A 14234-nucleotide genomic window follows, 5' to 3' on the forward strand; every position below is an offset into this window, starting at 1 on the left:
AAACCTTCTAGAAAAATATGTTATACGTTTTGTAGAACACAGGCTTGTAAAGGGTGTGGGAAGTGGGATTAAGGAATATACTGCGTCATTCTGTATCAGCTCAAGGATGTGTGTTCTTCAGCTGCTGTTATCAGAATTAAAAAAAAACAACAACAACAAACCCTCAGATTTAGTGAAATATCCTACTGATGTAAAGCCAAATACATCAATGAGTAGAAAACATTGGTATTTCTTTAAAAAAAGAAATATAACTAGATCAATGATTACTGTTTTTCCAGGGGTATGGCTGGCATAAAGGAAGATCCTATAAGACTTGTAGAATCCTATAAAACATGATTTAAATATACGCCCCGGTGTTGTGCATCTAGCCTGGAAATGTAAAACTCTGCTTTGATTTCCTATGAGTTACTGTCCATTGATTTTGAAGTTTAATATTTCTATTATAATTTCACACCTACACTGGCACAATTTACAGGGAGAAGAAAAGCATGGCATGATATGTATATTTTATTTCTCCCCTATCTTTCACATCCTAAAACTTGTTGATTTACTTTAATTCTAAATTTTAAAATATGATTCCAGAAGTAACACTATTTCACAAGAACCATTCCTGATTCAGATGTTTTATTAATAAGGATAAATGTACTGTTCCAGAATCCAAATCATTCATTTTCAACTTGGGCAGAAGAAAGAACACAAGTAATAGGATAATAAAATATCAAAATATTTTTGCTTCTCTACAGAAAATATAAGTAAGCTTTGACATAATTTCCTACACAAAGGTGTTACAGTAGTGTATGTAAATTTTATATCTTAAGATTATTAATGGGGTTCAGATTTGCAAGGGGTGAAAAAAAAGCTGTAATGCAGAAGTTCATATAGAATGTCCAACTTGATAAAATTTGAGATTCAAATTAACAGCATCATAATATCAAATACCAAGACTTAACATTACAATTCATTAATCCATTATAATTCATTAGTCAAATGTCCCAAGGAGAGGGCAGAATGAACAATGAGTGTTTTCTGGAAATGAATTGCTAAAAATTAGTAGAGTCTAAAAAGACTTCAGAATTGGAAGCTCCAGCTGGGTTTAAAAGGATGGGGGAAGGGATATTACTCACTATTACACATTTGGAGCACCACTTTAAAAAATAACATCCAGGAACGTCTCATCAGTTCCCTCTGCATCAGGCCACTCTGACTCTATCTTAAGCATTTTTTTTTTTTCCTTTGTAAAGATGAGATTTAAAAACATGCACATTGGACAATCTGCATTGATGTAGGCCAGTTGGGAAAAGAACATGGTTTAGGGTAGGATTTCAAATTGTTGCACTAAATATAATAACATTTGCAGTAGTGGCACCGTTCCATAATAATTTTAAAAGATTTCATTTTACTTATTGCAAGCCATTATCTGATCATATTTGACCTACATATTAATATTTTCATTATCATTCAAGCCCTTTTTTGCTCTGTACAAACAAATTGTCAGCCCTGTTCACTGAGAGATTATTTATTTACTCTGGAAATATCTGAAATTCTTTCACCCTATCTTTTCCTCTGGGACTCTCTCCCCTCCCCCCAAAGTATTGATATTAATGTCTGGGGGAGGGGGACACATCCAACCAAAACGTGAGATAGAAAGAGGCCCCTCTAAACGGTATACTATGGGAGAAGTAGAAAAACAAAGAGGAAAAAAAAAAGAAAATGATAATTGTTTTCTCTAAGGCTATTATCTAATGCGAAGGCAAATAGTCAGTCTGGAAATCAGCTAACAGAAGGGGATTAGAGAGGAGATCTGAGAGTGGCTTGATTTCTAGCAGAGCTGTCTCTCCAGCCAGTGATGAGACGCAGGCAGGGCAGCCAGGAGCGCTCCAGATGGCCGGGGAAAGTGGTCGTCTTGGGTTACTGCAGGGCACTCGGGCCGCCGGAGAGCAGGCGGCCCGGGAAGGCATCATTAGGGAGCCAGCCTCACGTCCAGCCTGCACAGGAGAGGGCGAGGCTGGGAGGGAGGCCGCCCGCCCGCGCGCCCTAGCGAGCCGGGCCTGCCCATTGTTAACATATACTTGACCTCCGTGACCCCTGCACGACACAGATGTCTCCCACCTCCACTTCCCCCCCCACCCCGCCGCGGGCCCTCCCCCCTGCACCTGGTAGCGGCCGCGCCGCCGCCTCCCTCCCGAGCGGCCGCGGCGCCCGGGGCGCGGGCGCGCGCCGGGGCCGGCCTGGTGCGGGCGCTCTCTGCGCACAGCGCGCGGCGCTCCTGCTCCCCGGCGGACGCCCGGCCGCCCTGCAGATAAATGCGTCGCCTTCCTCGAGAGTGAGCGAGGGCGGGCGAGGCAGACGCAGACGCCGCCTGTGACAGTGGCAATTCCCTGCGCCCCACATCACATTTGTCTGCCACAGCAGCAACAACAGAAAAGCGGAGGGAGGGAGGGAGGCGGGAGGAGGGGAGCGGAGCTCCGCAAGTCTTGGGTTCTGCGTGGAGGCTGCGTTTGGCTGGCGTCCCCGACCCCGGGCTTTTTGCACCGCAGCTCACAGTGCACAGCGCCGGACGGCCGCAGGCGCTCCGCCGGCGACTCCGCGGCCTCGAGGCGAGCGCGCGTGGGCGAGTGGCCGCGGACACTCTGGCCTCGCTGGGGAAGGAGCGCCGCGCCCTCGCCCCCTCGCCCCGCGGGCCGGCCGAGACGACGGGAAGTTTTATTTGCAGCTCGGAGCCCGTGGCGGATGGTGGGACTCTCCAGCCCAGTGCAGTGTAAGTGCCCGCGGGAGGGCTGGGCCGGCGGGCGGGCGGCGGGGACGGGCCCCCGGCTATTACGGTTAATTATTATTCTGATGACCGTCATCTTCATTTGGATTACTCGGCCGAGAGGCTGCAGGCTGTGCTTGTCGCTCAGCTAGGGTAGGACTACACATGGGGCCGAGGGGAACATCGTGGGTGATTCCAGTAGGAGATGACACTGAACTTCACGGATCAGCTAAGGATGCAATTTTCGCTCTTTGATTCCCCGTGCAGTCTTTTTTACAAATATTTTTTTCTTTCCCCTCCATCATAGCGGCATGTAAGCAGGAAGATGTTGCGTAGCTCCCACCCCCGGACAGAACAACTGGTCAAGGTGCCCACGGTGCGTTTGGCAGGTGGCCCTGAACCAGCGTCGTGGGGGGTTTTAACTAGAAGGGAGAGGCATGTTTCGATGGTGGAAAACTTAGCTGTAAGAGCAGGAGAGGCAGAGTGTTAACTTTGAGACCCGGCTGCGACTGTGGTCCGGGTGTTTTTAGCGGCATCTGGGCGCCCTGCGCCCGTCTGAGAACTTTCCCTGTTACTACTGGGCGTTTGGGGTGCTCGAGCCGGAAGCCCCCGGGTAGGGGGCGGGCGGAGTCTCCCGACCCGGCATCTCTCACCCCGGACGGGTCCGGGACTCCATCGCCGGCGATCGCTGGGCAGTGTCGCACCTGCCTTGACCTCCGCTCGGGGCCCTCGCCACTCGCCCTTTGGGGGGGGGGCTCCCCTCGCATCCCCGACTCGGCCTCGCGGCTCCCGAGTGGGGCGCGGAGCTTTGTGCCGGGCGGCTGCTGCCCAGCGGAGCGCAGACGGGGAGCCGCGTCCGCGAATTCCTTTCGTTTTCCAGAAGCCGGTGTGGTGAGGCGCCCGGGCCCCGCCGCCAACCGCTCTCCGCGAACCTTAAAGGACTGGGTTGGTTGGCGCGCCCAGACCCCTCTCCCGGGGCGGACTTTGCGCTGGCCAGGACGCCTTAAGCAGAGACGGTTGCGTCGGCCCAAAGCGCTTAAGTCCATTTTTTGAACCCCCCCCCCTTTTTTTTCCTTTCCTTTCTTTATTTTCTTTTCTTCTTCCTTTTTTTTTTTTTTTTTTTTTTTTTTTCCTTGGTAAGGGCGGTCAACCCTTGGAAAAGTTTGAGTACTGGGATGCCGGGAAGTAGGATGTGAACCAAGACTGTAACTAAAAATAGTATCCACCCCCTCCGCCCCAGGCCTTTCGGCTTGCAGGGTTTGCCTGGGGAGCCTCGCAGCCCTCGATCTCCTTATTCCTTGCTGAGCATAGGGGAGAAGTCTTTAGAACGTAGCCTTTTTTTTTTTTTTTTTTTTTTTTTTTTAAAGATTGGGCACCTCAAATCCCAGCTTGCCCCAGCCTGGCTGCTGCTCCCTGAGGGAACCTGCAGAATGTCGCTTTAAGGAATAGCTAGTATTCCTTGTGGAGAGGGTCCTGCACGACCAGTCACTGAGGCCAGGGCGAGGGAGTGAGGACCAGGAGAGCTGAAGAGGCCACTTCAGACCAACTTCACGTGCTTAATGTAACTCTGAGCCCCCTTGAATTTTTAACTTCGCTTCCCTTAATTAATCTGCCCAGGGCCTGTGTATAAATGGCTGTCCACAGCTGCTGCAAATTGATTTATCCCCTGATAAAGGTCGGGTTGCTGACCAAAGCATTTTCTTTCTACCTTCTGTGTGAACTGAAATCTGTTTTACAGGTTTTTGTTTTTTTGTTTTCTTTTCCCCTCTCCTAGTCTCCTTTTAAACATCTGTATGCTTTTTAAGTGCACTCAGTGGCTTTTATTATCTTCCCCCTCCCTTTGCATAAAACAGGAGTGGAACTGGTTCTGTGCCCAGTGAGCCCACACTCACTAGAATACAAATTGACCAGCTTCTCTGTGATAAACGGTTTGTTAGTGTTGGGGGCCTCCTTTTAGTTTATCGCTGTGTTTTGCCTTGACCATGTGAGTATTCTGCTGTGCCCAGTTTCTCCTGTCACACAGTTCCTTAGAAAAGGTCAACAAACACCATTGTTTCTTAAACCATCATAGCCCCAACCTGGGTGTTTATGTCAGCTGTGATGTGGACAAACAGAAGCAAATTCATACTTCTGTGGATTTTCCCCCTGATTTCTCCTGAAAGTCTAATTTGGTATTAATATTACGGGGGCTTTCAAATAGCATAGATAGGGCTGTCTGGTTTCCTTTCCTTTTTTTTAGTGGTTGTTATTTTTTAAGGGAGGTCTGATCATCTCACCCAGGATTCATCAGGGAATCTTAGTTTGACCCAGGCTTTTCTTACAGCCAGGATGGATGCTGAGGAACTTGAAGACTATCATTGATTTACTTGTACTGTATTTAACATTTGGTATTTCTTTGGTTTATTCTTTCAAAAGAGAAAATTCCAACCCAGTAACCCAGGAATCAGGCTCATTCTGGGTGCATGTTAAAAACCGACTTTACCTAAGATTTATGCTAAGAGAAGAACTTTATATTAAAAGCCTTTGTTTAAGCATTAATAATTTTGTTGTAAACCATTTAGACAGCACTTTATGTGGAAAGCTAAATATTGAGTGGGAGCATTTGAGTGTGTATTTCTCCACACCTACTCCAGTTCATACCTGATAAAAGCAATGGGGAAAATGGTCTATTTTTTCCTTAATGTTTGGACAACTCAAAGCAGCCCAGAAGTCTTTGAAATGATATTTTCCTTTGTCAGCGTGGTCTCTGTGACCCACAAACACTTGCTATTAATTTGATTTTTCAAAAACGATTCTTAAAGGACCTTCCTAACAAGAGGCATTATACTTGCAATACAATGCAAACTGCACTATTCAATTGGAAGTTGCTGGAGAGAGTAGGGCAGTGTGTGGTTGCAGCCACAGCACTGCAGCTTTTTAATATTTTCACAATTTGTCCTTCCTGAAGAAAAGTGAAATCTAGCTCTTAATGCCAGCATTGGATGATGAGCTCTCCCATCGAGGGTGTTAGTCTTCATGTTTGCAGAGAAAAGAGCCCTTCAAAATTGCAAAGAAATACACAAACGTAAGATGCCATTATCATTTATTTTATTGGAAAATAGAAGCTTAGCCAAAAAAAAGACTCACTTTTTTTTTTTTTTTTTTTTTTTTAACATTGAAAAGGGATCACGAGAAAGAAATGCTTCCAATAGGAATGCTGGCCAGTGGTTGTCAGTTTAGGACATTCTTCACTGTCAAATCCTGTTTCTCACTTCTTTGATATGAACATCAGCTGACAGGCACTGAATACGGAGCCTTCTTCATTGAGGTTTTATGCAGGCAACATAGCTCTTCATAGCAAAGCAGTCTGAAAAATTGGCACCTGCAGGATTTGCATGTGAAAAAAACCCCGAGTCAGTTGCATTTTACTGGAGTCTATTACTGTAAGTTATGTAAGTTCAGTGAGAAAAGCTATTTATTGCTGTTTGGGTGTTTAAAAGTTCTTTTGTTTTATGGACACCTTATTCCTCATATAGTGATCCACAGGCTTTATTGATAGCAGAAGCAGGGAGACGTGATCTCTGGCTTCATACAAGTGATTTATTATGGAACGGAGTAATTTTTAACCATGTGCTTACAGAGTGCACTTATAGTCATAGTTAATTTTTTACACGTGGCTTAAAAATGATGAACTTAATACAACTTTCAGAGTCATCGATCAGAAGTTAAATACATAAAATTAAGTGAACGTAAATATCCTTTGAAAGCAACCCAGGATTTTAAGTTATGTTCTTTACTAGCAAGTTAAAATCTGTAAGAAAAGAATTAAACCTGTCATACATCTAAACTTGAGGAAAAATGTGTCCCCCCCCCACCCCGCACTTGTTAAATTGTCACTTAAGTGCCTTTTAAAAATATCGTATTTGACCCTATTTATGCAAAATAATGAACAACGTTAAATCCACTGAAACACCTTTGTGAACCTGGTATTATCCATCACTGGGAATATTTTATCCAGAATAAGTTATTATTACCCAAAGAGACACCTTCCAACTTCACTTTTTTACAGCCATTAATATAAGAGTTCCTAAATAATGTTTAAAGAACAGTGAACATTTTATTAAAGCAAACATTAGTTCAGTTTAATGGAGGTAATTGTAAGTGATAAGACAGAGCAGGTTATCTCTGTGTTGTTTAAACAGAAGGAGCTACTTTGCACCATTTCCAGTGGCCATCTGTAGAAGAGAAGGGTTTGCACCTGTCTGTCCACACTAATTATAGATTAGGGCCAAAGAAATGAAATTCGAGGAGGTTTTCAGCTAATGAAATCCATACTGATTTTATTGTAAATGCGTTTTATGTAAAGAGGGTGATGGTTGAGTTATGAGTGAATAAATCGGTATGTAGCTGCTAGGCACTTGGTTTTGAAGCACAATTCTGCTGCATTAACCTTTGATATTCAAAAAAATAAAAAATAAAAAGGACAAACAACTTAGGCATGGATGCTAGCCTTTGTTTGCCATCCCCAGCTACAATTTAGTGAGTAGCAGTGAGGTTCAGTGTACAATTTAAAAATGTGCTGTAAAGCAGCTTAAATGTTAAGAATATTCTAATGTGTTGAAATGCAGATGAAGAAGGGAGGTTTTGTTTTAACTTAGGTGCGTAAGACATTAGAACATTAGAAAGCTTTTTTTCTTTTATCTGCATTTCTGTTTCACATCCATGAGAAATTAAAGCAAAACGAGTGAGGAATGCGTTCTGCAATGAAAGGTCACATGAATGTCTACCACATCTGTTTATAGTAATTATGAACATAATTAACATAAGAATTACAAATGAAATAATGACAAGCTGAGCAATGAGATATTATGCCATAATGGTCATATGTTGGAATTCTCACATTATAGCACACTAGAATTCACATACTCAAAGAAAGAAAGAAAATGCTAGATTTTTATCTGAATTAATGCTCCCAAACTTATCTGCCTGGGGCAGATGGACTTCTTGCTCTTATAGGAAGGTAACCTATTATTAAGAAAAGAACTAGTTGAAATTAAGATTTCTGGTCTCCAGCTTGGACTTTAAGACAGCTGTGATTATAGAAACCACTTTCTGTTGTACGCTGATTCTGTGATTATGCTTCTTGATTATTATATGGCGTTCTTTTTTTTTTTTTTTTTTTTTAATTGAACGCTTTGCAGCAAAGTATTTGCTTTGGAAGAGAGTCATGGATTCTTCCCATTTGAGAATTGGTTGATCTTTTCTAGAACTGTGAGCCAAAAGTCAATGAACAAACAAGGTGGTACTAGGAGTGCTGTGCATGTACAGAATAAGAACATTGGCAGATTAGGTTTTGCACAGTTTTCTTCCTGCCTTTAGTGTTTGGATGCTTAAGAAAAAAAAAAAAAAGTAAGCCTTTTCTGGGTTTGAAACTAGGAGTGCATTGTTTTGTTTTTCTAAATAGCATTTTGTCCCCCCAAGAGCTTGTAAAAATGTAGTGGGCATTTGTAAGTTGTATTTGTCTTCTTCCTAGAGTTGTGTTGGTTTTGCGGGTATTTGCATGTCGGCTGTGTCCAAATTGATCTAACTAAAATGTTATAAAGAGGAAGGTATGTGTGATTGCGTCTGGGTATTCTGAATGCAGTTTTCTGTAACAGCTAGAGAAAAGGTGAAAGGTGAGCTTTTATGAGAACTCAAATGATACTCCAGAAATCTGTTATTCAACTTAAAACATGTCAGAATGACCGATTTTCACCCATTTAAAGTTCACTTGATTTTGTAAGGTGCCCTGCCAAATGGCTTACTTCCTACACTTGCACCCCTCTCTAACTACTGAACCTGGCCACTTTTTGAAGATTTATGGAGAAATATTACCTTGTTCTCGTCTCAGTGATAACCACGAGGTTTTTCCACATTATTGGATTACTGGAGGATTGTGGCAGACCCCTTTTTATCTGACATTCATTGCATGACAAGATTTTTCACACGTGCCCTTCCCCCCACCTATGTCCAGCTTATTTTCACTTTGCCTTACCTGTCAAATTTTTTCTTAATTCTTTTCTTGGGGTGGGCGCATGGGGTTGGGTGGGGGTGGGGTGGGGGGTGGGGTCCACCACACATGAAACTGGTTTTTGGCAAAGTGTTCTGCAGGGGAGTGGTGATGAAACAATGCCTCTTCTCAAATTTGTCTCTAAGAGACTGTCTTCCTTTTCTGTGTTTTTCTCTACTAAGTAGCCTTATGCTTCCCTCCCTGCTACCGTTTTGTCCCTTTCTATCCAGATCCGTATATAAGCTATGTTATAACCCGGAGTTTCACTGCGGCTGGGGTTACGGTGTATGTCATGCACAATTATGCAGTTTATTGGCTCCTTCATTCTGAACTTGCTCTCTTCATACTGCAGTGAGAGCTTCTTAACCAAGCTTCAGTGCCTTGAAATACAACACAACCAAATACGCCCCCTTCCCCCAATAAAATAACCTTCTTTGCTGCATTATCTGCACTCCATTTAGGATCTGATCAGATGTTCAGATTGTCTGATGGGTGCATTTAAAAGTGAAAAGGGGCTCCCATGGGACTACTCAGGTGTATCTCCCTCCTGACCCTGCTGGGGTGGAGGGTGAACTCTGGTCTGACGGAGGAACATTAGCTCTTGCTTGTTCTCTGATTGATTCTCGGGCTCTGGGTGGGTGAAGAGCTGTGAAGCAGCTCAGGCTGAGATTGATTGCCTCAATTTCAAATTCCCACCTCCAAAATAGACTCTCAGATGTATACATAGGGAACCCCTTCCCCCAACACAATTTCTGGAGGTGGAGCAGGTGTCTAAGTCACCTGTAGCTACCAATCACAAGTGGTCCTTCTTATCACAGGGATGCTGGCTGCACAAGTCTTCTGCTGGGACACTTTCAAGCCCAGGGAAAGACATTTCAGATCTGTGTCCATCTCCATTGGCATGGGTAGGGGAGGGCTGGAATTTAGGAGTGCTGGGGCCCGCAAAGAAAGGGACAAGAACTTCCACTTGAGGTTGGTCTGGAAGACTGCAGTAACTGCTGTGAGGGCTCAAATAGGTTTGTTTTGCAAATTGTGGCAATTCGAATGGAGGTGAGGTGGTGAATGTCTCATTGTTATGCTCTGCCGAAAAGGGGACTCTTGATCCCTTCTGACCTTGACAGAACCTCCAGAACGGTCACAGTCTGGCCCTGGAACCTGGGCGATGCAGTTTGCTAGTCTGCATTCCTCCCTTTTTCTGGGAGGAGGGGGCAGTTTTGGGGATTGTAGGCAACCCCCAGCGCTGGCTGTCACCCTCAGCCAGCGTTGGGGTACCTTGTGCCCACTGGCCACCCCTCCCATCCTGGGGCCTGAGCCCCCACCCCCTCCATCCCTTTTGGTTTCTTCCCTCCAGCCTGTGTCTCTCCCCTCTCCCTCGCTCCCTCTCTCTCCCACTTTTCCTCCCTCTCCCGCTCCGTCTCACACGCACCCTCTGTTTATTTTCCTGCTTCCATCTGGGCCCTGCTGATATTGTAATCACCCTGATGCACGTTGGCTTCTCTCCTCTCCCTCCTGCGCTCACACACTCACTCACACACAATGTGCCATCCTGACAAGCCTTTTACTTCTGATAAGCTCCGATGTGTGTTTAATGAATACAAAGCCGCGGTCTGGGTGCCGCCTCGGCTGCGGCCGCCTCTCCTGCGCTCCTTTGCCAGAAGGTAATCTCCGTGAACGGGGAGGGGAGGCGAGCGGGGAGGAAGGAGGGGTGGGAAGGGGGGGGGTGGGGGGAGCGGGGAAGCTGCTTTTCTCTTTCCCTCTCTCCCTTTCCAAATGATTCAGAAGTCGATAAGACCAGGAGAAGTGAAGATGTAACATGTTATCTGTCGCTCCTCTTAGCTGGCGGAGAGAATTTACATTTAAAGATTAGCAGAGGGAGAAAGAGAAATCTGCCTTTTGTTGTGTGGGGTTGAGGAGGAGGCATCAGTCCTGGCCTGGACGCTATCTCCCATCACCTCTGCTATCCAGACAGGACTCACCGAGGTGAGATTACCGGAGGGCCTTATCTTTAATTGGGTTTAGTTTTGCCAGTCTGAATAGGTTTAAAGAGACTCGATAAAGGGGGAACAATAGATTATTTATTGACTGAATGCTGAAGCCTTTAGATGAAGAGGGGAGAGAAAAAAGCTGCTTAACAACTTGATTAGTTTATTTTAATTTTTATTTTAAGGTGAGCCTGTCTCGCTTGTGGTGCAGGGAAGGGCCGTGGAACTTAGGCGAAACTGAATGACTTAAATGTCTTATTCTCTCTTCATCCCCCACCCCTCCCCGCTGTCACAACCATCTCCCTTATTTTAACTGGAGTTTCATGCACCCCCTCGGTTTAGGATTGATAAACTGAGCAAAAAGGGTAGTGGCTTTTGGAATTGATCCTTCGTGGTTGGTTTTGTGTGACTTGTTTTGAATGGGTGTTGGATTGATGTTAACGGTGGTGCCTACTTGAATGAGTGAGCAAAGGGAATGAAGGCTACTTTTAATATGCAATTGGTTGATTTTATGGTGTGGTTTCAACATGGTTTAGAGGAAAAAAACATCATTCTGACTCTGTTAGGTAGATTTGTATTTTGGATTTGAAACACGGAGTTTTTTCCTTGGAGTGGGTTTAAAAAAAGAAGAGTGAAAAAATGTTTTATTGACTCAAGAGTGTCTTTCAAAAAATTACAGTATCAACTTTGTAATGTTCTTAAGATGGATAAAAGTGAAGAAATTATCGTTTGCCTCCTACACATCATCAACATAGGTGTTTTCATAGGTAAATATGATCCAGTAACTAAAAGCCTAATTAAAATTTGTTTAAAGCCAGGGGGGGCATGTTTCCTTGTTGAAGGCGGCAGATCGATTGGGTAAGACAATAGAGACCCATTATTTCACTTCCATTGACTGAGCATATTGACATTTCAGGTTTGCTGTTGCCTCAGTGAGCATGATGAAACACTGAAATTCACAGACCAACTGGCCAGAGTGGCACATACATTACCGTATGTCATTTCTGCCTTCAGGTTACCTTATCACCCAGGCAGAATGGGAATGGACAACCCGGAATCCTTCAGAAGGGGTAGAGCTCTTTTGGCTAAGAAACCGACAGGTAGCATGTCTCATGAGCACCTTTAATTTTACCCAGAATGGGGTGTCACAGAGAAACATGTGGAACACTTTTGTTTAAAAATCTGAGCTGCAGCCCAGCTATTAATCTTGCACATAGTACATATAAGGATACCCATTTTCAAGATTGATCTTTACCTGGTCTCAGATAACTCCAGGGAGCAGTTGGTCACATCACGTAGGTGTTTACCAGCTTGTGCTTGGGTATTAACTGTGCTGCCCCAGTCCGGAGCACTCAGACATTAGAGCACCTGCTCAATCTGTATCTATAAAAGAATATGTAAGACCCCTTCCAAAATAGGGCCTGACTTCGACTTTTTTGTTTCCTCTTTTCTTTTGGTGGGTACAAAAGCGAAAATTGGATATATATGTATTTTATGCCCATATACATGGTGTAGACCGTAATCAGTAAAAACAAATATGTGTATATTCCAAGCAGAGGCAGAGAAAATAGTAAGTATTTTCGTTATCTTCTTAGTATAATCTGTCCTTTTATACACTTCACATAGTCTTTGCATAACACAACTAAGTATTAGGCAAAACTGAGTCAAAGAAATTTGAGTCATACAGAAGTGAATATGGGGAAAAAAAGCAGAAGGGACTTAACATATTTTTTAAAAAGTTCAATGAAAATATAAAACTATCGTGAATATGCTTTATACACAGCAATTGTTGCCATCAAGTAGGTGACTGATGCCCTTTGCAGTGTTTAGAACAAAACTAGTCCTTTATACCATTTTCATGAAAATGTTAGGTTTCTATTTGATCAGCAGGTGCTGTTGAGATGAAAGCCATGTGTAAATTTTCAGAAGGCCAAAAGTGTCAATTCAGAAAAGGAAAGTGATAAGAGAAAATGCAATCAGTTTTCCTGTTTTCAATTTGTGCAGGATTTGAAGAGCTGTTTTGTTAAACCGCTGCATCTGCTCCAATATGAATATTGAGCCACTTCCACTAAAAATAACAGCCTATAATTTGGAAGCTACTGCAGTCTTTTGTTAGTGTGAGTGGGTTATTTAAAAACAAAAAAACAAAAAAAAAAATTAAAAAAAAAAGACAATTTTCTATTCTGACAATCTCTTGCCTCATGTGCATTTTCATTTGTTGGCACTTTTAGCCTCAGCAGATAAATGGTATTATGCAATTAGGACCTTATCTTGTTTGACTGTGAAAGAGGTTTCCATAGGTGAAAATCCTGGTAATATAAAAAGGGTTCACACAAAACAAAATTTGTTTTTAAATAATCTGCTTAAATATAGTTATTTAAGTTGAGACATCTGTTCCTTACATTCTCCAGTACTACAATTTTTAACTTGCTGCTGACTGTTATAACAAAGTTAACACTATTCCGTTGCATACTGAACATTCTGTGATTTATTTCACCTTTAATATACCTGCAAATGTAAGTTTAAACTAATCAGGGATATTTTACCTAACAGGGCTTTCAGAATCATTTTTTTCATGCTTAAATAAAATGATTAAATTATGCTTGAGTGCCTGCATACAAAAGCTTTAGCTTCTATAGTACTGCTAATCAAATAAGTTTTATGGACAGGGAAAGCACCACATTAGAGAAAAATTGGATGCATTCTACCAGTGACATTTCTAGGAGAGACAAGTTCTTTTTAAATCATCTAATATTAATTAAGAAAACCCTCACACATCTTAAATAATCATAATAAAAATAATACTTCATCCCTTTATAAGAAAACGAATGGCATTGCTCTCCATGTAAAACTGGGCATAGAGAATTAAGGTAGGAGGGAGACTGATGACATTTGGATCGGGTTCAGTATTGACTCTGTCCACAACTGCTCTTGGCTTGACTTGAGGCTAGAGAAATTGGTCCAGGTGGAGACGTGATCATTCCATAGGATCAGTTAGAGCTATGGCTTGACACTTGAATGGCCAGACACACTCTTCACAGTTAAGCTCAGAGTATCTCCAGAATGGATTAAGGGGAAGAGGGACATGGGGACACAGTAGTAGGATGGATATTAACAAAGGCGGCGTTTCTTCCGCAATGCCTACTCCAAAGAAGAGGTAGGAGAGGTGTTGAGTGTGTGTACCTGTGATCACATGTATGTAACCAGCCAAAGAATAATGCTTTTAAGAAATGTCATTTCCAGTTGGATGCCAAAGTGTGGCAAATCTTTCAGAGACCTGGGCAGCCATGGGGGTGTATTCCCTGGTACAGCACCAAGTTCTTTGCCCCTCTCAAGAAATGGTATCGAATCACATATCAGTATAAGAAAGAAACGTGTCTGCGTTAGGGATGTGATCTTGTAATGAGTTGTTTTGTGCTGAAGCCACCTTCGGCGTTGAAGCCTCTGTACCTTGTAAGGCGTCAACAGGGGG

General features: G+C 43.3%; 1 protein-coding gene across 1 annotated transcript in view; it reads left to right on the plus strand.

Annotated features, from left to right (window-relative positions):
- Positions 1 to 2665: 2665 nt before the first annotated feature.
- The window catches only part of RUNX1T1 (RUNX1 partner transcriptional co-repressor 1), a 167450-nt gene continuing 155881 nt past the window's right edge, over positions 2666 to 14234 (plus strand). The window contains exon 1 of the mRNA XM_030304070.1: positions 2666 to 2758. Coding sequence (XP_030159930.1) covers positions 2731 to 2758 — 28 coding nt within the window. The 5' untranslated portion in view covers positions 2666 to 2730. The remainder of the gene's footprint in view (positions 2759 to 14234) is intronic.

This window comes from Lynx canadensis, chromosome F2 (genome assembly GCF_007474595.2).
Source record: "Lynx canadensis isolate LIC74 chromosome F2, mLynCan4.pri.v2, whole genome shotgun sequence".
Lineage (NCBI taxonomy): Eukaryota > Metazoa > Chordata > Mammalia > Carnivora > Felidae > Lynx > Lynx canadensis.